The sequence below is a fragment of the Populus trichocarpa genome, chromosome 11 (assembly GCF_000002775.5).
Source record: "Populus trichocarpa isolate Nisqually-1 chromosome 11, P.trichocarpa_v4.1, whole genome shotgun sequence".
NCBI classification, from domain to species: domain Eukaryota; kingdom Viridiplantae; phylum Streptophyta; class Magnoliopsida; order Malpighiales; family Salicaceae; genus Populus; species Populus trichocarpa.
In genome coordinates this window covers 11,614,087-11,641,681 of record NC_037295.2, presented here as the reverse complement: position 1 = coordinate 11,641,681, position 27,595 = coordinate 11,614,087, and the positions used below count along the sequence as shown (strand labels likewise).

The following is a 27,595-nucleotide window of genomic DNA, read 5'->3' as shown; positions in this document are numbered from 1 at the left end:
CCTCGAATGTAACTCAAGATTTCTTATACAATTATATAAATGTTATGTAATTTAAAAATATAGAAATTTAGATAGGAAAATTTATTTTATAATCCAAGACAAAGAAAGAACGGCGAAAAAGGCCACAACAATGGTGCTAGCAAAAGACTTATGAAGATTTACAACAATTACCTAGGTTTTGACTACCTAATTCCCTTTGATGGCTTGAGAGAATTAGTTTAGATATGTTCATAATCATACAATTAAAATGGCATTCTAGGGGTGTCTGTGTATATAGAATTGTTATGTATGATACATCACTAATGCCATGGAATGAGACTTAATTAAAATAACAAATCTCTCATTAATATATTAAGTATATGTTGAGAACATGATTTGTTGCCTTCCGGTTTTATATGCATAAAACCAGAGTTTTATTCATGGATAACTTGTTGAGCTACTCAAGGTTACTGTTAATCAAATATGTTTAATTCTATAAAATTGAGTCCTAATTAATTAACTTACATGATTTGGATGAGTTACTTATGATCATATAATATTAGAGGCAGTAGTTAGGCAAAACATATATGATATGTTTAGACAAAAGTTATCACTCAACTGATCTAGGAGTCATATAAATATGTGATTGATAAGCTATGTAATCTACCTCATTTAATTTATTTTGATTTGTTGAGTTACTTAAGGTCACATAAATTAAATGGGATCCTAGCCCACTAAGAGATCTAAGCAAGATTTCTTGAATTAATTGTGATGGCTATTAATTTACAGGAAAATAGTGGGAGATAAAATTATAATTAAAGACCTTATATAAATTTGGTTATAAATATTTATGCATGAAATCAATACTCGTTATCTTTACATGAATAGGTTGATAGATTACCAAGAGTAAAAATAAATATATCCCTATATAGCATACTTAATGTTAATAAATTGATTGAACCAAACTTCTTGGACTGATACCAAAATGTGAGAATTGTTCTCAAACAAGAAAGAATGTTATATATTCTTGAAAATCCAATTCCTCATGTTCTTAATAAAGATGTTGATAACAAAGAAAGAGACCGATTATCAATGTCATATTGATGACGATAAGTAGGCAACATGTGTGATGTTAGCCACCATGTCACTTGAACTTTAAACACAACATGAGAATATAGATGCCCATATAATAATTATGCATCTCAAAAGTTGTTTGATGCGGCTAATGCACTGAGAAGTATGAGACCTTTAAGGAATTGTTATGTAGTAAGATGACAAAGGATTTCTCGATGAACACCTAAGTGTTGAGGATGATTGGCTATTTTAAGATATTAGGCCAATTGATCTTTGTCATGGACCATGAGTTAAACGTTGACTTGGTCTTGCAATCCAAGCATAAAAGCCTACGTAAGGCATCAAGAATGACAAGGGAACTTGTCATCATTGTGTAAAGGACAACCATTAAAAGAGGAATTACAAAAATTATCTTACAACTATAAAGACTAAAAAGTTTTTTGAATTTTTTTTCTTCATGTGTGTTTATGATTGAATAAAGGTAAAATGAACCTACGAGTTGGTAATAAAGCAAGGTTTGTCACATTAAATTTGTCAAATAAACTAATACTAGAACTTGATAATTGTTATTTTATTCTAACACATTCTAGAAACATTGTATCCATTTTTTAATGGATTAAATTTATTATTAAGAGTAAATGTTGTTCCTTTTATAATAATGATGTTTATTATGGATTTAGTACTTATACAAATGGTTTGTATATACTTGATCTTGAAATGTCCAAGTTTAATATAAATTGCAAGAAGAAAAATTAGATAATCAATATCCATATTATTTATGGAATTATAGACTAGGTCATATCAATAAAATAAGAATCACCGAGTTACATAAAGAAGGATATTTGATCCTTTTGATTATGAATCATATGAAACTTGTAAATCTTATTTATTAGATAAGATGACCAAAACACCCTATATCGAAGAGTGAAAGATGTGAATTATTAGGTCTTATACATACAGATGTATATAGACAAATAACGATTTATGTCATAGATGGATACACATGTGTCATCATTCATGAGCATCTTAGATGTGGTCATGTGATTTTGATGAAAGTCTGAATCATTTGAAATGTTCAAAAACTTCAGATTTAAAATTAAAAAATAAATTGGAAAGAGTATTAATATGATTTGATCGGATCAAGGTGGTGAATACTTTATCAAAATTTTCAAGATTATTTAAAAGAGAATGGGATTATCTCATAATAGACATCTCCTAAAAGGACGAATTGTAGCATATTGGATATGGTGCAGTCCATAATAAGCTATATAGACCTTCCACCTTTCTTTTAGGGTTATGCCCTACAAATTACTGCTACCCTTTTAAATAGGATTCCATCAGAATCTATTGATAAGACTCCATATGAGATATAGAATGGTAAGAGATCAATCTTATCATACTTAAAAGATTTGAGATGTGATGCTTATGTAAAGAGTATTGTATCTGAAAATATAAGAGTTAAGTCAGATAAATATAAGTTTATGAAATATCCAAAAGAAACTATTGGATATTATTTATATCATCTTGTTGAGAAAACATGTTTGTCTCAAAACATGCTACCTTTCTAGATAAAGATTTTGTTCTTTAAAGAAGCAGTGGGAGAAAAATAGATCTTGAAGAAATTCAAGAACCACAAACTGACATATAAATAAAACCTAAATCTAAGGCTATAACATTGGATGTTCAACCTAAAGCTTAAGAAACATAAGAAGTATGCAAATATGGTAGGACACGTCATGCACTAATGAGATATGGACTTCTCATAAAAGCTAAAAATGACTAGTTGCTCATACTTGATGAGCCTACCAATTACTTGGAATCAATATCTGATATTGATTTTAAGAAATGACTTGAGGCCATGAAATTTGAAATGGATTCTATGTACATTAGCTAGGTATAGACCTTGGTTGATCCACTTGAAGGGATAAAACTCATTGGATGTTAGTGGGTCTTTAAGAGAAAGATTGGCATGGAAAGCAATGTACAAATGTACAAAGCTAGACTAGTTTCCAAAGGTTACAAACAATGATAAATAGGTTGACTTTGATGAAATCTTCTTGCCGGTAACTATGTTAAAACTCATAAGGATTTTTCTTGTTATAGCTACATAACATGATTATAAGATTTGACAAATGGATGTCAAAACTATATTCCTATATAGGGAATCTTCAAGAAGATGTGTATGTGACACAACATGAAAGTTTTGAATCTAAAGAATTTTTCAATAAAGTATGCAAGCTATAAAAATCTATTTATGGACTTAAGCAAACTTCAAGGAGTTCGAATATCTATTTTGATGAAATAATCAAATAGTTTGATTTCATAAAAAAAGAAAAAGTGGATAAGCCTTGTATTTATAAAAGGTTAGTAGGACTAGAGTTTTTTTCCTAATATTATATATAGATGACAAATTATTAAATAGAAAATGACATTTCTTTACTCTAGTCAGTAAAGATCTGGTTGTCCAAGAATTTTTTCCATGGAAAATATGAGAGAAGCAACCTATATATTGGAAATAAAGATCTATAAAGATATATCTAAAAGGTTGTTTGGATGTCTCAATCCATGTACATAGACAAGATATTGAAACGGTTTAAAATGAAAGAATCCAAAAGAGGATACTTACATATTTCGCATATGATATGTCTCTCCAAGGATATGTGCCCTAAAACACAAGTTGAGAGAGATAAGATGGAAATAATTCCATATACTACGAATATAAGATCCATAATATATGTGATGCTATGTACAAGACTAGATGTATCTTATACTTTAAGCATAACAAGTAGATATTAATTTAATCCATGTAAGAGTCACTGAAACATAGTTAAAAATATTTTAAAATACTTAAGAAGAATTAAGAATTTTTTTGGTCTATGGAGGGGATGAACTAGTAGTTCATGGTTATTTGGATGCTAGTTTTCAATAAGATATTAAAAATAGAAAATCAAATCTTGTTATATTTTACTCTAAATAATGGTGTTGTAAGTTGGAAGAGTTCCAAATAAGATACCAATGTAGATTATACAATTATAGTTAAGTACACCTCTATGTTTGAGGGAACAAAATAGGATGTTTGGATCAAGAAATTCATAAATGAACTAGTTGTGCTTCCTAATATTGTTGATCCAATAGCCCTATATTGTGATAACAATGAAGTTATTGCATAAGCAAACGAACTAAAGTCTCATCAATGATCTAAAAATGTACTCAAACAATTCCAATTTATTGCAAAATCATAAAAAGGAAAGATATAAAGATAAAGCAAGTACTTACTGAAAAGAACCCTATAGATCCTCATACTAAGCCAATATCTTAGTGAAAGCATTATCGTCAAGTAAAGTAATATGGTATTTGATATATGAGTGATTAGCTTTATGCCTTGTAGCCAATCAATTGGTTACACGTTACATTAACTTTGTTTATGTAAATATATTTAATTAATTAATTAAGGCTTATTTATTTTTAATATTCATAAAATGTTTGATTAATGAATAAAATATTTGATTAATAAATCTAGAGTAAAGATAAAGTCATTTGGACAAAAATATAATTATAGGATTCATATTGCATCAAAGCATTGTTCCTAAAATGTTATTGGTCAATACTCTAGTAAGACCAGAAATTAATTAGAGTTGTTGAGACTGATACATATTATATTCTTTTCTTTGCGAACATAAGCAGTTATTCTTATAAGTTGAGGTATGAGGGATACCTAGAACTAATATGTAAGTGCTTGTCAAATGACATGTTCATTGAATTGACTCATATGAGAATTCCAAGTGGAGAGATCACTTGTATCTATGGAGATGCTCACCTGATGATTTTGTAAGTGATCCTTAGACTTGAGATCACTAAATTATCTTATACAGGGAGTGTTATGTTTTGATCATATTATATATTGTCCTAATTAAGGGTAACAGATGGGCAGATATTGGACATAACATAAGTTATATGAAGGTATTTAAGTAATCGAGAAAGGATTCATCACTCTTGGTGAATTAGAAAAAATGTTCCATATGTTCTTAAATAATGTTGATTGTAAATCTTTGTGCAAGGTGGAATGAGATTTGTAAAGAGTTTCAAGTCTTATTCAAAGAATCAACGACTATGGTGTTAAGAACAAACATGATTTGACATAGTAGACACACTTCATGCTATAATGTCTAAATCAAAAGATTGTTGATGAAGGGATAATAATTATACCGAGAAACTGGTCTCTAAAAGGTTAAGTCAAACCACTTATGGTTTTCCTAATATATAGGGGATCATGACAAGTTTCTAAACTTTGTACTTGATCTTCAAATATAAAATAAATCAATTATTGAATTAATAGTAAATTAATTAATTTAATTCTATTTTATTTAGGATTGTAGTTTGTACTTGGGTCAACTTATTAGGGAAACTAATGGGTCACACACATAAGAATCATTGCTTAAAAATTAAAATGGGATGATTAATCAAGTGTGGCTTAATTATAAATAAGTTTTTGAAATTGAGGAGTAAAGTGTAATTTATACAGGGAATTACAATTCTAGAACTAGAAAAATCAAGTAGGGACTTGATTGAATAAATTTCTAAAATTAGCCTAAAATAATTATATGATATTATATAAAGGGAAAATTGATATGTTTCCATTTATAGGGTTTTAGGTTTTCTTATAAATAGAAAGTTGTGCCTCTTATTTCCTGTAGATAGAGTTTTAAAGTGAGAAGAGTACGATACATAAACACCCAAACATAAAAGAAAAAAGCTAGCACTCTAAGGTATAGCAATCCTTCTCTCCTAAAAGGATTTAGGAGATTTCTCATTGATGGGTCATGTGGATGATCGTTAGAGGCTAGACAATTGGATGACTTGAGGTTTGCGACAACCCAGTTTTGAAGCATATATTCAAAGCCAAAAAGAAGTTCAGATCTTTAGGTAAACTTCAAATAAACCCTAAACAACTTTAGATCTATATAACAGGATCCTCGGGACTCCCAACAAATTTTTAAATTTATCATTTCTGCTATGTGTGTATATTTCAGGAAACTTAACAACCAGGTCATATGGGCTTTTTAGTTTCTAAAGACTACTTAAACCATAATGTATTGGGATGGCAATTGATGTTAATAAACTAAACATTAGTTTCTTAGTTTCCAAATACTACTTGGACCACAATGTATTGGGGTGATATCTTATGTTATTGGAGTGGGTAACATTAGTATGACATATAATTATCAATTTTATTAGTTTGGATTGAATTGGAATGGTTACCAAGTAATATTGGTATCATATATGAATAATCAATCTAATCATCCTAGATTAGAGTGATGAACGAATTACATTTATTTGCGAATGAACTGTCAATCAGATTGTGATGATCGGGTTACATTGGTGTTACATAAGAATTATTGAACTACTTTGACTTGGTTGGAGTGCTTGTTTCTTTTCCAAATTAAATACAATACCATCACATTTATAGAAGAGTTATCAAAATGATCTAACTTGGTTGGATTGTTTGTTTCTTCTCCAAATGAAATCCATTGCTCTCATGTTCTAGGTAAAGTTTGCAGTCTAATCAGACTAGTTTAGAGTACTTATTTCTTTTCTAATTGGAGTCTTAGTTAGAAAAAGAAAAAAGTTTTGTTTAAAAGTGATTATATCCCATCTCTATATGAAGATAACATATAGGAGGGCATTGTTTACTCCCAAATTTGATTTTGGATTTGGGTCCTCACAACATCGGATTGAATTGGAATATGTAGGTTATGGCTTAGACATTAGTCAATATTGTATTGGATTGAAATGTAATGGTTACATATCAGGCCTGTTAAAGCTGAATTTTTGGAATCTAAGTAATACATTTTTAAAAGGACGCAAATGTTAACGGTCTTGAAGTTATTAATTCAAATTCGAGTAGGATTTTTTAAATTTCTTTAGAGTCAATTAGCAAAGAATTTGATGTGAACCCCGTGGATATTGATCATATAACCCACAATCAAGATCAACACAATCCTAGAAAGCAAAAATCAAATTTGATAATAAATGTGACACAATCATTACCTGAACCAAGGCACCAAAATTATTGAAATGAACCCCCACCTAATGATTAGTGAATCATGAATGAGAAGTATAAAGAAGATGTCATGAAATCAATTTTTCTTTGATAAGTCATATTCACTTCGTTAGAGAACCAAAGAATGTGATTATCATCATACACACACACATTAGCAATATTATTTTGAAATCAAAGTCTGTAAAAAAAAAAAACTAAATACAACCTAAACAATCCTATTTATAATAGAAAAAAAAACATTCAAAATAATTTTGGAAAAAATAATAAAAGAGTTATAAATAAAATAGAAAAAAGAATCTTAAATCAACTAAGAAACTAATATAAGTCTCATACAATAAGTTCTGGATCTTATTGCAATGCCTTCTTGATGTTTGATTGACCTAAGATTATAATCATATATAAAATAAGACATTTGAAAATCTCTGGTAAAATTGCAGCTCAATCCAATGATTGGATTGAAAATTATATTTGTTAGCGTAAAACTGTGCGTTATGAAAAATCAGCCCAAAACTAATTTTATCTCTCCTAAATAAGCATAGAAATCTTTGTAATAGCTCATGTCTATTAGTTTCCTTTTAGAATATGAAAAATCCCAAAATATTCTGCCAAAATATCTTTGTAATGTTAAAATCAATTGTTCAAACAAGGTTGCCATCATAACACCAACCCTAAGCCCATGCTGTCGAAGAATTGGGCTTTTATTGCACTTGGATTAAGTTGATTATGGACTACCTCATATATGTTGTAGCCTCCTTGAAGTTAGTTTTGGCCCAAATATGCTAAACAAGCCCATTTAGTGCCCCATTTAACTTATTGGCCCTTAACCTTGTGATTGACAAAATCGGCACCTCTATTGAATCCTTTTTATTGGTAGGCTAGTCTGTATCATCCACTCTCTCCTCAAAAGGATTCAACTTCAAATCATCAACTACATCAAACAAAAAGAGATCAAAAATATTGAAAGTAGCATTAACATCATATTCACCTAGTAGATCGATTTTATAGACATTGTCATTAATCTTTTCAAGGATTTGGAATGGCCATCTCCTTACGGATGCAATTTTGATTTTTAATGGGCCTGAAACCTCACCTTGTACACATGCACTCAAACCTAATCACCTGGTTGGAAAATAACTTATTTATGCCATTTATTTGCCTTGGATGCATATTAGTCATTCTTCTTCTCGATATGTTGTCTTACACTCTCATAGAGTGCCTTCACCATATGTGTTTTTCTATTACCATCAAAATTAACCCTTTCATCAATAAGTAAAGAAATCAAATCCAATAGAGTTAATGGATTAAAGACATAAACAATCTCAAATGGTGAAAAATCAGTAGTAAAATGTGCAATATGATTATAAGTAAACTCAATGAATGGTGAGCAATCTTCCCAACTTTTAAGGTTCTTTTTGAATAATGTAGAGTCTTATTTAAAAGTATAGTTAAAGTCTTATTTACTATTTCTATTTGACCATCTATTTATGGATGACATGTAGTCAAAAATAAAAGCTTAGTTCCCAACTTTCTCCATAAAACCTTCCAAAAGTAGCTAAGATATTTAACATCTTGGTTTGAAACTATGCTCCTAAGAACCAAATGAAGTCGTATTATCTCTCTAAGGAACAAGTTTATTGTATTAGTTGCATCATTTATTAAATGACATGTTATAAAATACATCATCTTAGAAAACCTATCAACAACTATAAATATAGAGTCTTTACACCTTTTTTACCTAAGTAAATCTAAAACAAAAGTTCATAAAAATATCTATCCAAGGTTTCTTAGGTACAAGCAAAAGGGTATACAAACCATGCAATAAGACTTTAGACTTTGCTTTTCTACATGTAATGCATTTATCACAAATTGTTTGTACATCATTTTTCATTTTAGACCAAAAACAGTGTTCATGGAATACATCTAAAATCTTTGTGACACTAAAATGTCCAACTAAACCACCGTCATGTGCTTTACTAACAAGCAATTCACATATAGAACTCATAGGCACACAAAATCTATTCTATTTAAACAAATATCAATCAAGTCTATAAAATTTACCAAAATCTAAATTCTCACATGCATGATATACATTAGCGAAATCGTTATCATTCAAATACAATTCCTTCACATACTCTGTCATAATCCAATTTTTGACTCCCTATTTTCTAAATATTTTCAAAAAAAAAAAGTATTGATTTATTTGTGTCATTTTCATCGTCTTTTCAAAAGAATTCAAAATTTAAAAATTTTGTTTTCAACGTGTTCAGTTATTAACACACACATTTCAAAATCTTTGATTAATTCTTCTCGTGAGTTAACGTTGATGTTGCCATATTTAAAAAAATTAAGAAAAATAAGAAAAATAAAAAATAAAATCATAAATGGGAAATGAGATAAAAAGTGAAAAGGAAGAAAATAAAAAATCAAATCTTTAGGTTGCTTGGGGACCAAGCAATTAAATGGAAGAAGATAAAGTTTTTACCTATAAATAGTGAAAGATTCTCTAGCAGGGGGAAGAAAATGCCAAAAAATGCCTAAAAACATTCCACGTTCCTTTTTTTACAACGTCAATTGCCACTTTTACTGTCAACATACACAAACCCATAACCACCAGCACACAAAATTTGTCTCCCCCTCTTTGAAAAAAACAAACCCATAATCCCTTATGAAGAGAAGGTGAAAAAAAAAACACTCAAATAATTAACTCCCCTTCATCTTCCAATAACCGAGCATCATCCCCCCTACCATCGTGACCTCTTGGTTCCCAGCTCTGATCCACAACAGCACCACCTAACAGCTCCATCATCAACGGTTCCCTCTTCCTTGTGACAAACCATCCAACAACACCAGCGACCACCTTTTCTACACTACCAACCCACACACGGCTGAAACTCATCTTCAACTCTTCTCCTTCATTTTGTTAAAGCCAGCAATTTTTTTCTCCTCCCTCGAACACTGGTAGACAGTAAGACCACATTTATAGCAGTAATCTCTTCCTCTCCAACCCGATTGTGGACCAACGACACCCACTAACTAGCGCTGCCTCCTTCCTTCCTTTATTTTCAAACCCAAAACCGATAGCCCCCTCATTTCTCCATAAAACAAAGGCCATTAATCCTTTTTATTGTGTAAACCAACACCACAGCCTCTACAACAATAGTTCCTTCAACTCGAAAACAACACACCAGTGTTAATCATGTTGACATCAACCCTGAGCCCTTGGTCTTCATAAGTTAGTCTTTCCTCCCAAAATGATAAATACAGATCTGAGGAGAAGAGATGAAATTGTTTTTGTTTGTGGATTTTCCTTGGTTTTGCAGGTGCTGGTAGCTCTCACCGCCAACACAGGAAGAATAAGAAGAAGGAGCAGATCCCGATCCACCTATTTTTGTCTCAACGACGACGGTGCTTGGTTCCACATGCCGGTAGTGGCAGTGGCGCGTAGGGCACATGTGTCACTACTATTCCTACGATCTGAGAATATTCCAGTATGGTTGTATTTTTTTATGTTTTTTTAGCATGTGTTTAAAAAAATATAAAAGGATGATTTTTTTTAATTAACCAAGTGTTTTAATTGCATATGGCTAGTTTCTAAAAGTTTTCATGTATATCTTCTAAACAAACAAAAAAATGTATTTTTATCATGTTTTAAAGATACAAAATGGATATTGTAACCAGTTTATAATTATGCATTAAGATTTGGCTAAAATTTCAAAAATACCACAAAAACTAATTGGTTTAATTAATATTCGGGATATGAATTTTACAATATAATGCATACTCCTTATATTAAATTAAATGAATTAATAGCAATAAACATTAGAAATAGTTGTAGACTTTATTATTTGAGAGTATAAAATTACACTGTAAAGTGTACCCTCATATATTAAAGAAACCAATTAGGAAATAAATGTGATGCTAAAATGTAGACCCTAGAACAGTTAGAATTTAACTTGATAAGGTAGAGACTTCCTCATAAAAGGAGATCTATCATGAACCTTATATGAGACCAACAAATAGAAACATGACTTAGAATAACAATCAATCAAGCTTACCATGGGTAGGGTGCACTAGGGTGATATGTATTCCCTTTGCACAACTAGTCCCCTTACCTAGACTCTCGTAGACCGTAGGTTTTCTAGTGACCATGAAATTAGGTGGCGACTCCATTAAATCATAATTTTATGATTAAACCCAAAACTCCTTCAATCCAAGAGGCAGCTTCTCCATTCGATGTCCTGTTTATTTTGTTAGTCTGTGTAATTTAATTTTATCATGTATTTTTTTACATAGTACTCGTACATAAGTACATCGGATATAGATTAATACCTTCACATATTTTAATTTTAAGAATAAACCCACTTCTAGATTAGGTGGGGGAGCAGTGATCTGCCACCTAACTTTTAGTCATGGTTCAGATTTGTGAAACACTTAACTATGAGCTGAGCATTTACTTGGTAATGGTGGTCATATTGTGTCGCAACCATTCCTTGTAAGCCTTTATACTGCCTTCATGAAAGGTAGTCACTGGGTATATCATAGACCTTATTGAGACCAAGTAGTAAACCTACTCCTTATGTAATGGCTAGAACCTGCCCTTAAGAAGTTGACTCTCTAATAATTCATTTTGCAACAATGCGAACCTGATAAAAAATCCCGAACTCTGCCAAATTTAATCGAGTTAAGACCATGGCTTTCATGACCTGTTATAAGTATAGGAAATTAGTTGAGGGGGGTTGCCCAAAGACCAAGGCCGGGAAATTACCGCACGTAAAAATCATTTTGTCTTTTTTTTAATGAAAGGGGCCTAGACCCATTTTTTTTTTTTTACACTCCAATGTGTATGGGATTTAAATGAGATGAGGACTTGGGAAAAATTTAAAAATTCATCAGACTACAGATTATTTCTCGTATTCAACAAAGAAGTCATGGATTAGCTCTTTGAACAGGTTAATCTATATTCGATGTACGTGTATATACACTTGCGTCCATAATCATTCGTGCATTCATGTTTTGGGGTCTTAAATGTCATGTGTGCATATCCAGGTTGAAATATAAGTCCCTGGAGAGCTCAAATCCACAGGGTTTACAACACCCGACTTTACCAGATAAACATGGAAGATGAAGAACACGTTCATCGTGATGCTCGCTTCCAAAAAAAGTTGGACTCTCTAAAGGTTAATATGGCCTGCCTCGTTAGCTTTCTTAAATAAAGGCTCAAAACCATCTCCGGTGAAGGCCTGTCCAATTTTCCTATGATTTCTATCCAGACTCAGACAACAATTCAGCCTAAAGAAAGGATGGGTGGACAGAGTTAGGAAGCCCGATGTAATACAGCATTTGGGCAGTAAACAATACTTGCATCAACCCCAACAGTTGTGGATGCATTCGCTAATGAATCTCATTAGACAAAATCCTCTAAGGATATTATTGATCATGATAAGATAGCAGCATTAGAAAGCAAAATTAAGGGTTATCGAAGGCATTGACTTGTATGATCATGTTCAAGCCGTCGATATGTGTCTAGTCCCAAATATAGTTGTACCAAAGAAGTTTTGTGTACCTGAGTTTATAAAGTACACCGGAACTCACTGCCTTACCACTCACCTCAAGTTCTATTTCAACAAAAGGGTAGAAGTTGTGCATTATGAAAAGTTGTTCATGCACTTCTTTCAAGATAGATTGGGTGAGGCTGCATTAAGCTGGTGTATAAAGCTAAATGACATGAAAACCTAGAGCTGGAAGGATCTTTTACATGCTTTCATTAAGCAATGCAAATTTAACATGGGCATGGCTCGAAACAAATCTAGTTTATTAGTGTTGGAGAAAGGAAGTCATAAATAAGTTCGAGAGTATGCTCAACAGTGGAGAGAAAAGGTTGTTCAAGTTAATCCATATATACTTGAGAAGGAAATAATCAATCTATTTTCTAATATTTTCAAAGACCGTTATTTTGATCATCTGATAGGTGCTCCAACCTAGTACTTCACTGACATGGTGGTAGTGGCTGAGAGAATTGAACAAGCCAAAAAACCTGGTAAAATTACCATGTGACCTGCTTAGTGGCAACCCCGTTAGTTCTTTAAACACTCCCTCAAAATCTAGCAACATGTCTTCAAATTGTTTTGGAATCTCACTCTGAACCGAACTTGTCTCCCAAACCTGCAAAAACAAGCCTCGTGCTACCCTTCCCATCTCTTATAAAAATATTGGTCAATAGTCTATCTTTGACCCCTCAACTCTCATATCTTTAATCTAAATCTTTTTACCACAATGCTGGAATTCCATTATCAAGGCCACGAAGTCCTAAAGAATTGGCTCATGACTTTTGAGCCATTGGATTCTCAAAATGATATCACAACCACCCAATTGAATAATATAGACTTGTGTAATGAACTAACCATCCTAAAATTAATAATTTAACATCTGAACAGCTTCCCTCACTCTATATCCTTGAACCATCAGTAATGTTCACTCCAAAGAGCTTATGTCTAGAAACATTTAGCCCAACCTTTTTAGACACTCTTGGATGTAAGAAGTTATGTGTACTCCTTGTGTCTATTAAGGCCGTAAAATTATAGCCATTTGATTTAACTTCCACCCTCATAGTTTTAGGATTCGGATTCCTAATGATAGCATAAAGGGATATGCCTACTTCTTTTGTGTCTTCCTCCCTCCTTAGGGTCCTTTAAATCAATAAGATCTCTTATCATACCAGTAGAGTTTTTTCAGCCTTCTCCTCCATTTCCTCTATCATGAACAACTTTGAATCTCCACACTTGTACCCTGACCCCCACTTACCATCGCATTTAAAGCAAAGCCCTTTTTATCTTTTTTTTCCCTTAATTTGAGCTGGAGTGAGCTTTTGTATAAGAACAACTGATTTGTTTTCAACCTTGGGTTGGGCTTGTGTTATATCCCGAACCTAAAAATTAGTAAAGCTAGTTGTCCAAGATCTTCTCATAACTATCAAGTTGTCCTCCTATATTCTGGCCAACCTGTAAGCAGTTGTTAAGTTTTGGGAGTTCAACATTCATACTCTGATCTTCATCTTCTCCTTTAATCCTCCTAAAAAACTGTTGAGTCAATGAGAATCAGAAAATCCTCTGACCCGATTTGAAAGAATTCTTGAGTTTTATAGATCTCTACTATTGAAGTCTGTTTAATATTAATGAGGGCTTTCATTGGGTCATAATAAGATGTTGCTCTAAAACAAATCTAGATAGCTTTTATAAAAGTCTCATAACTTGTGATAACGTTTGTTTTCGTTAGTTCTTGATACCATAATTATCAAACCCGGACCGGGGTTGACCTGGCCAAGGGGCCGGGTCCCGGGTTTCATGGGTCAACCCGGATCAACCCGGAAAAATTTTAAAAATATATTTAAAGTTTTAATATTTCATATGAAAAAATTAAGAAAAAATTCATGTGAATATAGACTATACATGTTGTAAATAATGAAGTTTAAAAGAATATTTTAAAAAGTTTTTTTATCCCACATTGAAAAAACATAACTTTTTTCTTATGAACATTGAGTATATATACTAAAGGGTTTCAAATCCCACATTAAAAAGATATTATGTTATCTTTTTAAGTTGAAGTATTTAAACCAAAAAGTTTTTTATCTCATATTGAAAAAACATAACTTTTTTTTTTAGAACATAAAATATATATACAAAATGACTTCAAATCCCACATTAAAAAAATAACTTTTTCTTGGAATATAGGAGTATATATTAATGAATTTTAAATTTCACATTTAAAAAATATAATTTTTTTTTTATAAACATAAAATATATATACTGCCCTGAGCTCATAAAAAAGCAAAAGCATTACAATTATTCTCGTGTTAAAAGGAGAAAGGATCTGGACCTTCGGCAACATGGTTCAATAGTTCTCATGCCTCCCTTCCTAACCACTTGGACATATCGATGTTTGCCAACTTTTTATTTTACACAGACCTTTTTCTTTTGGAACACGTTGTTTTGTTTGACGTGGCAAACAACACGTCGTCGTCTCAAACCCAAAATTCATTGTTGTAGTTGGAATAGCAAGCAAGATGATTCTTGTATCAAATACCTTTTTTTCAATCATTTTAATTTTTTTAATGTGAAAACATCTATAAAATTCTATAAAGACCTAAGTGCACTCTTTTTCTTTTTCTTTTTTCCCTAAAACACCCCAAAAATCAATGAATAGGATAAGTGGCCGAAAAAAAAAAGGCCCACAAACCACACGCCTCCACCGAATTAAAGAATTAAAGCAGCAATCTATAGAAAATCCCAACCAGCTGGATATCCAAGCAATATGTTCCATCCAAATACAAACTATTAGGGGGGGGGGGGGGGGGGCCAAAAATCTCTATCCAAGAAAAGTGTGAACCAATATTATCTTTTTATAGTTAATTGTTGAGCATGTTATTCTACATCCTGGCAATGCAACTGACCAGGGAAAACAAATTTGACAAAAACGAAAAGGAAAAAAAGACTAGGTATCAAACATTGATACTTGGTTCGGTCCTTGGCCTATAAAAGTACTAAAAAGTCAAGAAATAAATCCAATTTAAGCTCTTGGATGATCTGGTAACCGTTTCAGGTCCATTTCAACTTGATGGATTGTCCATTGCATGTTTTCCAATTTCTGCAGGACGAGGCCGACATGAGATCAATGAAAGTATTTTTGACAACAAAGGCAGTATGCAAACTGGTGTTACCTTTACAATATCATGGTACTGTCTTGCGATTGTGTCAAAGTGAGGATCAACACCTTGATATTCACGCAGGCGTGTAACCTGGTAAGAAAGTTGGCCACAACTTCAAAATGAAGACCGGGATAAAACGGGGGAATAACCCACAAAACGATGGTGACAGAAACAGAACAAAACATTTCCAAGTATTTGGCCAGAAATGGCATTCTGAATTCATGCGCACTATTAGGAAAATGCAGAACAAAACATTTCCAAGTATTTGGCCAGAAATGGCATTCTGAATTCATGCACTATTAGGAAAATGCAGATCCTTACAAAGCATCTCTTAAGTCATCATAAGAATCATGTTGGACATGAATTTAAGTTGCAAGTCACAGAAGTGATTTAGATATCTCCATAGGATGATTACATAGCATGCACAAACACAAAAGGAGTGTACAAATTTCATGTCTGACAGTCTTAGAGCAAGCAATGATCAAGATAATATGTGGTCAACTTTGTTAGAGATGTAACGAAACAAACCGCTTTATTGTATGCAATAGAAGCTTCTTCTGTGGCCTCGACAAGATATTTCCTGAAATATAAATAAGATTGATTAAAAAACAGTAATGAACTAGTAAAGAGTACTAAAACACAAAACACAGACAATAAAGAGTGTCATTGTCAAGTACCTTATTTTATGAAGAGCTGGTATTGATTCCTGAGTATAAGTTTCAAGAAGGAGAACATGCTCCAGAACCCTGAGATGATAATTATAAAATTCAAAGGTTAACATTTCATCACCCAGAATTGCATCACAGCTAAAAAGGTAACAAGAAATAGCCATTGATTTCTGGTATGTATTATGTATGACATGTACATTTCTGTTAATTTCCTCCTCTTGCACTCATGGGATGGCAATCTAAACAGCAGATAGCATAACAAACCTTAGTTTTGCACTCATGGTCTCACACCTTTTACACAACCAAGTCTTCTGTAGTTCATCCTATAAAAAAGTTGGAAAATGGATTTAGAAGTGCATCTAAGTAGGAAGACGAATGAATTATAATGAAATCAAATTGATTCAATGATAGTTTTGGCAGCAAATTGGACCCTGAACTTTAGATAACTTATCCCATCCCCCTGCTTTTGGAGCCTTTTTTCCCTTACCCCAAGATTTCATTTAGCTTCCATCAGCAAGAAAATCTAATATAAAATTCAGGATTAATCCTACTGAAAATTGTTCTTATGCTGCTGTGGCATCATACATGGCCAGCTGCTGGCCATGTCAGTAATACACTTAGCAGACATATGGGAGTCTACTTAGATACAAATTATTCTGAAACACGGATACAGTCATTTAATGAAAGAATCCAACAACCAAACAGTGAGAAAATAATTGATTTAATACATGTTTGGTTTAATCAGTTGGCATGCATGTGTGCTCTCTCGCACAATTTCCATGGCCATGTTCTTCTTACAAAAATAAAACCAAATCAAACAGAAAATTAACCTCAGAACCACAATCTCATGACTATCATCCAAATGGAGAAACCCAGATCAAATTGCAAGTAAACAATTGCTGATCAATACTCCTATAATAATCCTCTTGGTCATGCCAGCCAATGGAACCTCCATGGTAAGGAACTCAAGGATGATCACACATTTAAATCTATCGCCAGATTTCAGAATTAGATCCACTCAAGAAATCCTAAAAGCAAGCATGTTGAAAAAAACAAGCCAGCCAGGACCTGCTTGAATATGATAATAACAACCCAGTGATTCAACCACCTTTTGCCATATGTGAGCACCATGAAACAACAAATGAGCCACAATTGCAAGTCTAAACAATAGCGGAGGTTAATTTTGGCAGTTGATATGGTAATAACTAATACACCATTGAAGACATTGGTGACTGCAGGTTCCGATGTGCCACTATACAAGCTGGAAACAATTTTTGTCTGAGGCAAGACTGGCAGAGCCTTGAACTAGTTCAAAAGTGAGTCTCTAGGGAAAGAGAGTGGGGTCAAAAACCTTCTTTTTTTTTTTTGCTTTCGTCAGTCTTGTTACCAATAAAAGGAAGGAAACGAAAACATAAGTTCTGGTTTTTCTAGACTAGAGAGGTGAGAGGAAAGCAGGTGATTTTTTTTTCCTTTTCTATATGATGAAAATGAGATACATTTTTTTTTTTTCAAATCACCATTTTTTTTCAAGCACTTAGTTTCACAACCTTAGCAGTGCTATAGATATGCAGCAAATTGTTAACCTACATGGGGTAGAGGTACTAAAATGCTAGCATTTCCATGGATTTCCCTAAAGAGGAGAACATTGAGAAAGATGTGCCTATAGAATTAAAGAAAGCGATTATCCTCTAAGTGGAAATAAAGTGTCATGTGAGTAAAATAATCCAAGCAAAAGGTAAAATTTACAAAATAAATTTGACAGCTACACTCTTTGATAATCGGTGTTGGAAAGTGAAATAGCAACATGTGCATTAAATGAGGATGTTCAGATGGTTGTATAGCATAGGAAAGGGCCAATAAGAAATAGGTTCTTTCAAGGAAGGGTCGTACTGGTGCCTAATGCCGATATGGGATTAACTTATGAGAAGTTAAGGGAAAGCCATCCAAGATGGTTCTGCCATATCCAATTCTGACAGAAAAGCTGCATCAGTGATAGCAATCAAATTAAAGTACTAAGAAAAAGGAGGGTAAGAGGACCCAAAGAAATGATGTTGAAATGTTGAAGAATAATCCAGCATTTCTACCAGCTTATGGAATATTTGTCCATGCAAAACTGATTAAAGATGAACATATGCAGCCAACCCTAAACTAGTTTGGATTGAACTTAATATAGCTGACCTTACGTCATTGGAGTAGCAGCTCCTAGGGCCCATTAAATTGGTGCTTGGCCACAGATGATATTTTTTCCATGTAAGATTACAGGTCATCAATAATAAATACTAAAGGTCCACGTATCATTAAGGTCACCAAAAGCAATACTAAAATGTTGTGATGCTGATAGAAGCAAACAGGGGAACCAAAACCACCCAAAAATTGAAGTCGGTAGTAGAGCATCTTGAAAGTTCAAGGTTCAATATGTTCCTGCTCCTAAGTATAGTGACCAAATACATCTTTAAGCAAAAGCAAATAAATTGATTGAAGCATTGTTTAAATTCAACAGTCAAAACAGAGTCTTGATTTTTCAAATTAGACTTACATATTTATGTTGATGTTGCAGCTTCAAATCTTTGACAAGCTTAATAAGCACGCCAAGTATCTGCTCTAAAACCTTTCCAAGACGAAATTATCATGTAATTATTATGCTAGTAAGCAAAACTAAAAAGAAAAGTAAGAGAAAAAAATATTAAAAAAAAAACCATGAAAATTGCATATCAACTTACATTGTAATATTCAGCAAATTTTCTATCTGCAGAATAAAGATCCTCTCGCAGGGCTGCTTCTTCCTTTTCAATTTCCTCAATTATCAACTTGACCCTGATAATGTGAAAAGTAAGTTGAGTGCAACATGCAGTAGTTTACAATTTTATTAAGATTCGTGGTCCCACGTACTGGACTGCTCCATAACATAACGTTGCATTATCAAGAAATAACATAACTTTCTGCATTCCATATTGAAGGAAAAAAAAATTCAAGAACTAGCGATGAGAGTGTCCAAACCTCTCTGGAAGGCGAGCAGTTGAATTTTGATTAACAGGCATTGAATCTGCATCAGTAAAATATTAAGTCAAATTAAATGACTGTAATACACATGGAATATTTATACTACATTTGCTTATTGAACAAGAGCATTGGGTTTTATTACTTAATATGATACCAATATGATACTACCATTAAAATGGTGCATGCGATAGGATACCAATCAAAACACACATATAATGATGATGAGAAACTTTTATTATGAATATAAGCCTTGCTTGGACGATAATATGCAGTGAATTTAGTCTTAGTTGGTTGCTTTTGCTAAATTATAAATATTCTGTTGAAGTACCACCGCGTTAAACTTGAGCAAGAGCCAAAAAACAGCACCTAGTTCATTGCTTTCTTGACAAAATTGCTACGCCCTCGCATATCTCCCAGACCAAATGCAGTGCAAATTCATACATCAATACAAACTAACAGGTTATATTCTACTTGCATTATCATCATGGTTAAAAGCAAGAATTAGAGGGCAACACTCCATGTTATGCATTATCAAGAGGGCTACCTCTCCCCAAGCAATGACTCGTAGATAGACAGCTACTTGTCATAGATTGTGTATTGCAAAAACACTAGTAGATAACATGCATATGGTAGATGATAAGAGAAGCGTGAAACTATGCGAGGAGGATGAGGCAATTCACAAGAACCTACCGATATCATCAACAAAAGCATCAGCTAACTTAATGCATTTAGCTTTCAAGCGAGCCTCAACCTCACATGAAAGAGACATCTGATATTCAGCAATGTCCTACAAGAGCTGGCACAATATCAAATAGATATAATACAGAAAGATAATATATCTGTGTGAGTGTGTTTGTGTGTGTGAAATGTGTGAAGAGAACATGGTTAAAGCATTATAATAGATTGCATTCCATGGGGGGGAACATACCATCATGAATGGCATTTGTTGAAGATGAGTTTGCCACAAATAGGCAGGTGTTATGCCAAGAAAGCGATTAGGAACGCCACCAACTCCAGGTTCTGTTGAGTCATTATTAGTAAGAAAAGCGGCATTGTTTGCTGCACTTGCAGTGCTGTTTGCAGAACTGTTCGTATAATTGATGGAGTTAGAGGTTGAGCTGATGGTAACACTGGTACTTGTACTATCAAGGGAACTTCGAGACATTACAGTCCATTTTTCAATTTCCTCCTCATGGATCTCACCATCCTTCGATATAAGAGGAAGCCTCAATTTCTGAGCTGCTTCTGCAACGACTAAGCGGTGCTCTAGAGTCTCATAAACCTAAGAATGAAAAGTAGGCAGAAGAAGGTTCTTTTATTGAATCCAGATCCTCAAATACACCTTCAATTACAAGTAAATTAAAAGGAGTGAAAAATAAATTATCCCGGAATTCGATCTATATTGGATATCCCGGTAAGCAATTATTTAAAAAAAAAAAAAAAACCAATACACATGGATCAACATTTAGTAGAATAATTTGATAAATTATTTATTTCAGCGTTTTTCCTACTTCAACGTGTTTTTGGTTCTGAACTGAAAATCACTTGTCATTATCAGGGAAATTAATTTTATTTTTAAAAAAACCTGAGGAGAGCTGTTCGAGCCTTGGACATCTCGAATTCCTCCAAGATTAGCCATGGAAACACCCTGCTGTTGATACTCTTCCACCATGGCAATTGCTTCACAATAAATTGCCTGCATAATCATCATTTTTCTTTTAAATATTATATGTATAACACTCGAAAACACTCGGTTACCTATATATATAATAGAGGAGGAGGAGGAAGTACCAAAGCTTCTAAGTAGCGCAATCTCTCCCTGGACATATCCTCTCTGGCCTGAAAAATTATCATATCATTATTAACCATTTAAACGCAGAAATAAAAATGGTTGTGGTGGTGGTAATAGTAAATAGCACTGACGAGTTGGAGGTCGGAGAAGGCGGATTTGGAGACAAGAGATCCGTCGGGTGCCAAACAGTGCCGTTCCAACTGATCAATCACCTGACTCACATCCGCTGCTAATCCTGGGTTTTGCACTCCTCCCTTCACCATTGATTTATTAAAACGCCGTCGTCTTTCTTGTTCTTCTCGATGTGGTTTATTAAGTCAGCCGATTAGAAGAGAATGGCTGAGGATATTGCTGCTTTCTCACCCACTTCTTCTTCTTCTTCTTCTTCTTCAACAAATCCTTGGATTTGAAACCCACGGATCGGAAGCAACCAAAAAGTTGCTGTTGAGTATCATTTGCCTCTCTGAAGTTACCAAAATACCCCAACCAGTGATTTGGGGCTTTCTAGGGCCTGTTTTGTGTTGGGATTGGACGCGATTTCACTTTTTGTTTTTTGTTTTTTTTAATATCAAAAATAAATTTTTTAAATAAATATATTATCAAATAAACGTAACCTATACCACTCTCTTTTCTTTTTTATTTATTTTTCCCCTTCCTCTCTCTTTACTCTTGTTTTGTGTGTGTGTGTGTGTGTGTGGAAGGTCGGTCGAGGAAGAACTAAAGAAAGGGATGTGATGGAAGAGGGGAAAGAAATTACAACCTCTTTGAAGAAACTCGATTTGAATTCCAATATTATGACATCTACTCCTTCCAAGTCTTCCCTCTTTTCCCCAGCCCTTCAATCCCCTGGTAATTTAATCACAATTCGCATCTCTCTCTTACAATAATTTCTTGGGTTTTTCCTTTCATGTATGTGATTGGGTTGATGATAGGATTGTTAAGCTGTCGTCGCCGTCGTCCTGGCAAGTCGAAACCTCCAAGTTTATTGAGCTTGTGCCTCGGAGTTGTTGGCAAGAATTTACAAGATATTATTGCCCACTTGAGTGACATTTCTATCGCCTTTCCTCCGCATATTAAGGTAAGCTTCTCTCTTTATTTCTTTACGCCTCCAAAAAATTCTCAAATTTGCCGTCTTTCTTGTCCGTCTCTTTGCTAGCATCTCTATGTCGCTTCATTTGTTAGAACCCTTTTTTTTTTCAACTTGCTAGGTGGTGGTTTAGGGATGGATTACATTTTCAACTGTTGAGGATTTAGTGCCTATTAAGAACAGGATTCTTCCCTCTTCTTTTTTTTTTTTTTTTTTTGCCAAATAATAAATAACTCAACAGGTCTTAGGAATTCTTATACGTAAATTATTATCTCCAGTCATGATTTTGGATGTTCGCATCCGTAGTGGAGAATGCCCAGATGTAGTAGTGTGTGAGAGTGTTTAAACTAGACAAAGGACAATTGAATTTGATGCGCACTAATATGAGAACGTAGAATGTTGCTTGCACAGCTTTTGAATTGTTCTCATTTTGGCGCGCGCACATCCCTTTCTAATCCTGATTACATCTTGTGTAGCCCTGCACTCTCCTAGAAGGGAAAAACTACCTTATGATTTCGATTTTTTGAGGTAAAAGAGTGGCTAATCTATTGAAGAGAAACTAGAGGCCTTTCTGTCTCTCTCTTTGTTCTGATAACTCTTTCATTTATCCTTGAAAATATGAATGTAATCTCTATACTGGGAGCTTAGAGAATTCTTCTTCCCTTGTACTCTTAGGCCCTGTTTGTTTTGCTTCTCAACCTCAAAAAGCAGGTTGAGAGGCCTTAGAACATTTGGTATGATGAAGTATTTGCAACCATGAAAATTACACTAGTTAGTCCGTTAATTTTATCCAAACTTTACGAATACAATGCCAAGAATCTATGCATTCGAAAAAACATATCAAGGTTACATTCCACTCGCCCCAACATGTGTCAATCCTCTGCTTTAATGATTGTGCACTGGCATGTGAGTCTTCTTGCTCATTTATCCTAACACTCTATGGATGTATTATTGCAACACAGATGACAATTGCAGCAATTGCCAGGAGAAGGAAAATGCTATGTGATGAGGTTATCATTCCTTTAGCTGATACTTCCTGGGAGATACTTGACATTTCTGGCTCAGAAGTTACTGATTCTGGTTTAATAGAAGTGACCAAAACTTGTAAATTTCTTCGAGCTGTGGATATAAGGTACGGAAGTTCGGATATAAGTAATGAAGCTGGAAAGTATTCCCTCTAACCAAAAATAATGGATCATTTAGTGTGAGCTCACAGTGCTCTGGGCAGCTTTTCTAAATATATTTAGGTATTTCCACTATGTCAACTTGGTTTCTAGATTCTTACTGCAAAAGGCACGCTTGTGATCTCATGTTTTTTTCTTACCATGTAACATTTAGCGTGTTTGATAACTTATTGAGCAATTAGGAGGAATTTTTGTTGACTTTTTTTACCATACTCTGCTGGTGAACAAGTTAGATAAGTGGATCTTCTGTTGCAATGCTTGAAAAGGAAAGAGGATCAAAGTTTGTGGGGGAAGACTGACCAATTGAATTGGTTTTCTTTGTAGAAAAGCTTCAAAACTAGATATTTATGGGTCATATTTCTAGCATTAACATTGGCCATAAAAAAAAGGTATCATGTGGAAGTATGAATGTGTAGACAGGTGACTAACAAGGGGAAAGAAGTGCCCTTGTATTGGTAATACAAGCTACACCTTCAGATGGTTCTTAAAAAAAGAAAAAAAAAAAGAAGTGTAGGAAACTACATAGTCATTTGGACTATGGACAGACTCTCTCTTTGGCCTATTGTTACAGATTGATGGATCCTAAATGATGCTAGGTCTCCTGGATTTATTCTTCAAGCACATCTTTTGCATCTATCATTAGACCTCCATGATATTTATTAAAATACTCCTTGCTATAATTTATTTCATTCTTTTAAGCAGTAATTTGTCTAATTCCAATTCAGCGGGCTATCAGTTTTCCATTGCTTTAGTAGAAATACCAATCATGTGACACTATTTTGTGCAGTCGATGCAACAAAATTACTGCTTCTAGTGTTTCTGTACTTGTGGAGCACTGCAAGTCCCTGCAAACATTGAGATGCGGGTAAACTTCCTAACTAAGACATATATAGGGCTGTTATTTTAACTAAAAGATTCACTATAAACATCAAATCTATTTATGAAGTGTTAATTATAGAACAATGTTTTGGTATAAATGTTTTTCTGCCTTCTTTCATTTCTTGGTACAGCAGGTTTTCATCATGTAAAATAATTGACCGAATTCTTTTATTTTCTTTTCCTTCTGTTAGTATGAAGAAAACATGAGCAATACAATTGGCATTGATATATTTTTTACAGTTCAATATTAAAAAAAAAATCATTCTCAAGTATTTACAACACATGTGAGTGGAAGTGGCACCTAAATCAAATTAAATCTTATAAAGTTTCTACTCAACAAAAAAAAAATGGTTATTTCCTAATTTCAAGGGTTCCTACGTTATCTCTTGCAATCATCTACATTTGAACAGGTGTAGAATGTCAGATTTAAAACAAAGTTAATATTGCAGAGGATGCCCAAGGAGTGACTACACAGCACGCTGCTGCTTGACTCTGTTGAAACCAAAGCTGGATGATATGGTAGGAGATTCATGGGAGGAACTTGACACTGCTGAAATCAGTCATAATGCTGAATCCTTGCATTGGCTTGTGTGGGTAAGGAGTTGTAATTTATGCACAATTACAAGTCAAAGATGGGAGCAATTCGCCTTTCTTACTCTTTCCTCTTGTCACACTTCCCTATCTTTTGCAGCCAAAGATTGATAAAGATTCACTGGAGATCTTGGCAACTGAGTGCCCACGTATTTCAGTAAATCCGAAGCGGTCACCCTTTGGCTTTAGAGGAAAGGATATTCCCGTAGAAGCTTTTCCAGATACTGCTCTGGATGATCTGTTTGTTCAGGAGATTAATCCCAGCACGTGGGCAGCAAACGGGATTACATTAAAACCTGTTTCTCCAATTCTTTCGAACTCCAAGGAGTTGTCCTTGGCTGAAAAATTTAGACTTGCCTTTGTGGAAAGAGATACACGATTAGCACCAAAGCGAGCTAAGAATGCAAGACAGCATCAGCGTCGCTCAGACAGGGAGTGGATGACGATGAGTGCTGAATCAAAGGCCATAGTCCTGGCCTCTCAAGTGAGCAAATCCCTGCATGGTAGGAACTAAAGTTCAGCACATCCCAACAGTCTGCATCACCCTAGAGGAACCGACCAGCTTCTGTCAGCTCTATAGTATTCAGTAGTTGATTGTAGCATACTAGGTAAAATATTTTGATTTGAGTAACAGGAGTATTTGGCTTATCAGAACCAAGTTTTGGTTCTCATGTGATACAAGGATGAATGGAATTGTTAAAGGGTCATGATTGAGTGACCTCAAGATCTTTGAAGAATTATAAACTATATGATTGTGGGTTGGAAAATGTTGCAAAAGGATGTTATGTCATAAGTAGATGGGAGTTAGAATTAATTCCTGTTTATTTTGTATACTGCAGGTGACTTGGTGGCAATTGCTAAATTAATAGTGTCCCCGAGGAAACATTGAGTGGTAAATTTCGCAGCCATACCAAGCAATTCATTGATAATCCGCATAATATTTGAGATATCACTAGTAATGTGTGCTCTTCTAGGGTCAGACTCAATTTTTGTTTTGTCAATGTAAAAAATATATATATATGTATATATATAGGCATTACAACAAATATAAAAAAGGTTTACTGATTAAGAATCTAGCTGGTAAACTGAAACAAAGATTAATAAGAAAAGTAATCATTTCAATTTTATTAACAAAAAAAACTAGTATAGTTCCTTCTTTTACTATTGGTAGAATTTTATTTTATTTTATTTTTTTTATGGATTCTTAATCTGAAAAAAATTATAAGCAATTAGAATTAAAAATTAAGGATAGGTTTCTATTTAGTTAAAACCCTGCCATCTAACTAATGTATCTTGGTTTTTTTTTTTTTTTTTTTGCATTTTACTTACCAAAATAATTATTTCTTAAACAACTGATCAAAATTATAAATGCAAGTTTCAATAAAAATAGGAAAATAATAAATTTAATTTTTTGACACAATGTATTAGAAATTGAAATTAATATACTACTTGTGTGTTGCAATGGAAAACTTTTCAAAATCTATTTTTAACTAATCATGAAGAAAAAAAAGTATTTCTTTTTCAAAACCTTCTTTTACTGTACATGTAACATTCCCCCTTTTGTTTTTGTTTTTTAAAAAAAAAAACCTTTATTAACCAAGAAGTGAAAGAAACTCAAAACATATTTGATATAACTATATGAATTTTATCCTGACCACCAACATTAAAAATATATAAATAAAAAGTTTGCATAGAATAAGTATTAGCAACATCATAAAAAATGCAAGAATATCATTCAAAAATAAATATTAGATTGAATGATATCTAATGGAATAGGATCTCGAATATAATAATCTTTATTTAATTATAATTAATTTTTATCAAAATCTTTAAAAAAAAATAAAAACAAAAACAATCATGAAAAGCATAACAAAAACAGTTCCAACTAATATCACTAAAAAAATATCACAATCTCACTCGAAGATAAATTGAAAAATAATCTTAGTTATTTTACTTAAATAAAATTAAAGCACAAAAAATAAAAACCTTAAAAAAAGCTAAAGAGACTCAGCATATTGGGCCAGCTTCTAGCCCAAAAACATATGGATGAGCTTGCATGTCTAATTCATAAGAAACAACATTCCCTTTCTAGTTATTAAAAATCTAGTTGTCCAAGATTTTCTTTATGAAAAATATGGGTGAAGTTACATATATATTGAGAATAAAGATATATAGAAATAGATTTAAAAAGTCATTTACGTTATCCCAATTCATATACATAGATAAGATGCTAAAACAGTTTAGCATGAAATAATCCAATAGATGATACCTGTTAATTTTGCATGAGAGATGTTTTCTAAGAGACAAATTAAGAGAGATATGATAGAAAAAATACCCTATGCTTTGTTTATAAGATCCATCATGTATGTGATGCTATATACAAGACTAAATGTATCTTATGCTCTAAGCATGATGAGTAAAGACTAATCTAATCCATGTAAGGATTATTAAAATATAGTTAAAAATATTATTAAATACTTAAGAAGAACTAAGAATGTATTTATGTTTTATAGAGAAGATGAACTTGTAGCTCGTGATTATTCAAGTGCTAGTTTTTAATCAAATATTAATGATAGCAA

The 27,595-nt window shown here is 33.2% G+C and overlaps 2 protein-coding genes across 2 annotated transcripts; one reads left to right on the top strand and one right to left on the bottom strand.

Moving 5' to 3' along the window:
- Window positions 1–15,491: 15,491 nt before the first annotated feature.
- On the bottom strand, window positions 15,492–21,772 carry LOC7483636 (AUGMIN subunit 4). Its single transcript, XM_024581197.2, has 13 exons — window positions 21,407–21,772; window positions 21,275–21,322; window positions 21,069–21,179; window positions 20,412–20,765; window positions 20,174–20,270; window positions 19,481–19,526; window positions 19,204–19,297; window positions 19,020–19,091; window positions 16,748–16,806; window positions 16,493–16,561; window positions 16,344–16,395; window positions 15,828–15,905; window positions 15,492–15,754 (listed from the first exon to the last, which is right to left on the bottom strand). The coding sequence occupies exons 1-13, from the start codon at window positions 21,536–21,538 to the stop codon at window positions 15,677–15,679; spliced, it is 1,290 nt and encodes a 429-aa protein (XP_024436965.2). The 5' UTR covers window positions 21,539–21,772; the 3' UTR covers window positions 15,492–15,676.
- Window positions 21,773–21,905: 133 nt separating this feature from the next.
- Window positions 21,906–25,783, top strand: LOC7483635 (uncharacterized). The gene is made up of 6 exons (XM_002317311.4): window positions 21,906–22,124; window positions 22,208–22,353; window positions 23,325–23,494; window positions 24,334–24,411; window positions 24,875–25,019; window positions 25,117–25,783. Exons 1-6 carry the CDS (start codon window positions 22,010–22,012, stop codon window positions 25,528–25,530), a joined length of 1,068 nt encoding a protein of 355 aa, XP_002317347.2. The 5' UTR covers window positions 21,906–22,009; the 3' UTR covers window positions 25,531–25,783.
- The last annotated feature ends 1,812 nt before the right edge of the window (window positions 25,784–27,595 follow it).

Coding starts and splice junctions, on each gene's coding strand:
- LOC7483635 (XM_002317311.4), top strand. CDS start 22,010: ATGGAAGAGGGGAAAGAAATTACAACCTCTTTGAAGAAACTCGATTTG. Junction 22,354..23,324: donor CCTTTCCTCCGCATATTAAG/GTAAGCTTCTCT, acceptor ATTGCAACACAG/ATGACAATTGCAGCAATTGC. Junction 25,020..25,116: donor CCTTGCATTGGCTTGTGTGG/GTAAGGAGTTGT, acceptor TATCTTTTGCAG/CCAAAGATTGATAAAGATTC.
- LOC7483636 (XM_024581197.2), bottom strand. CDS start 21,538: ATGGTGAAGGGAGGAGTGCAAAACCCAGGATTAGCAGCGGATGTGAGT. Junction 16,807..19,019: donor TGCAACATCAACATAAATAT/GTAAGTCTAATT, acceptor ACTTTTTTATAG/GATGAACTACAGAAGACTTG. Junction 15,755..15,827: donor AGTACCATGATATTGTAAAG/GTAACACCAGTT, acceptor CTCGTCCTGCAG/AAATTGGAAAACATGCAATG.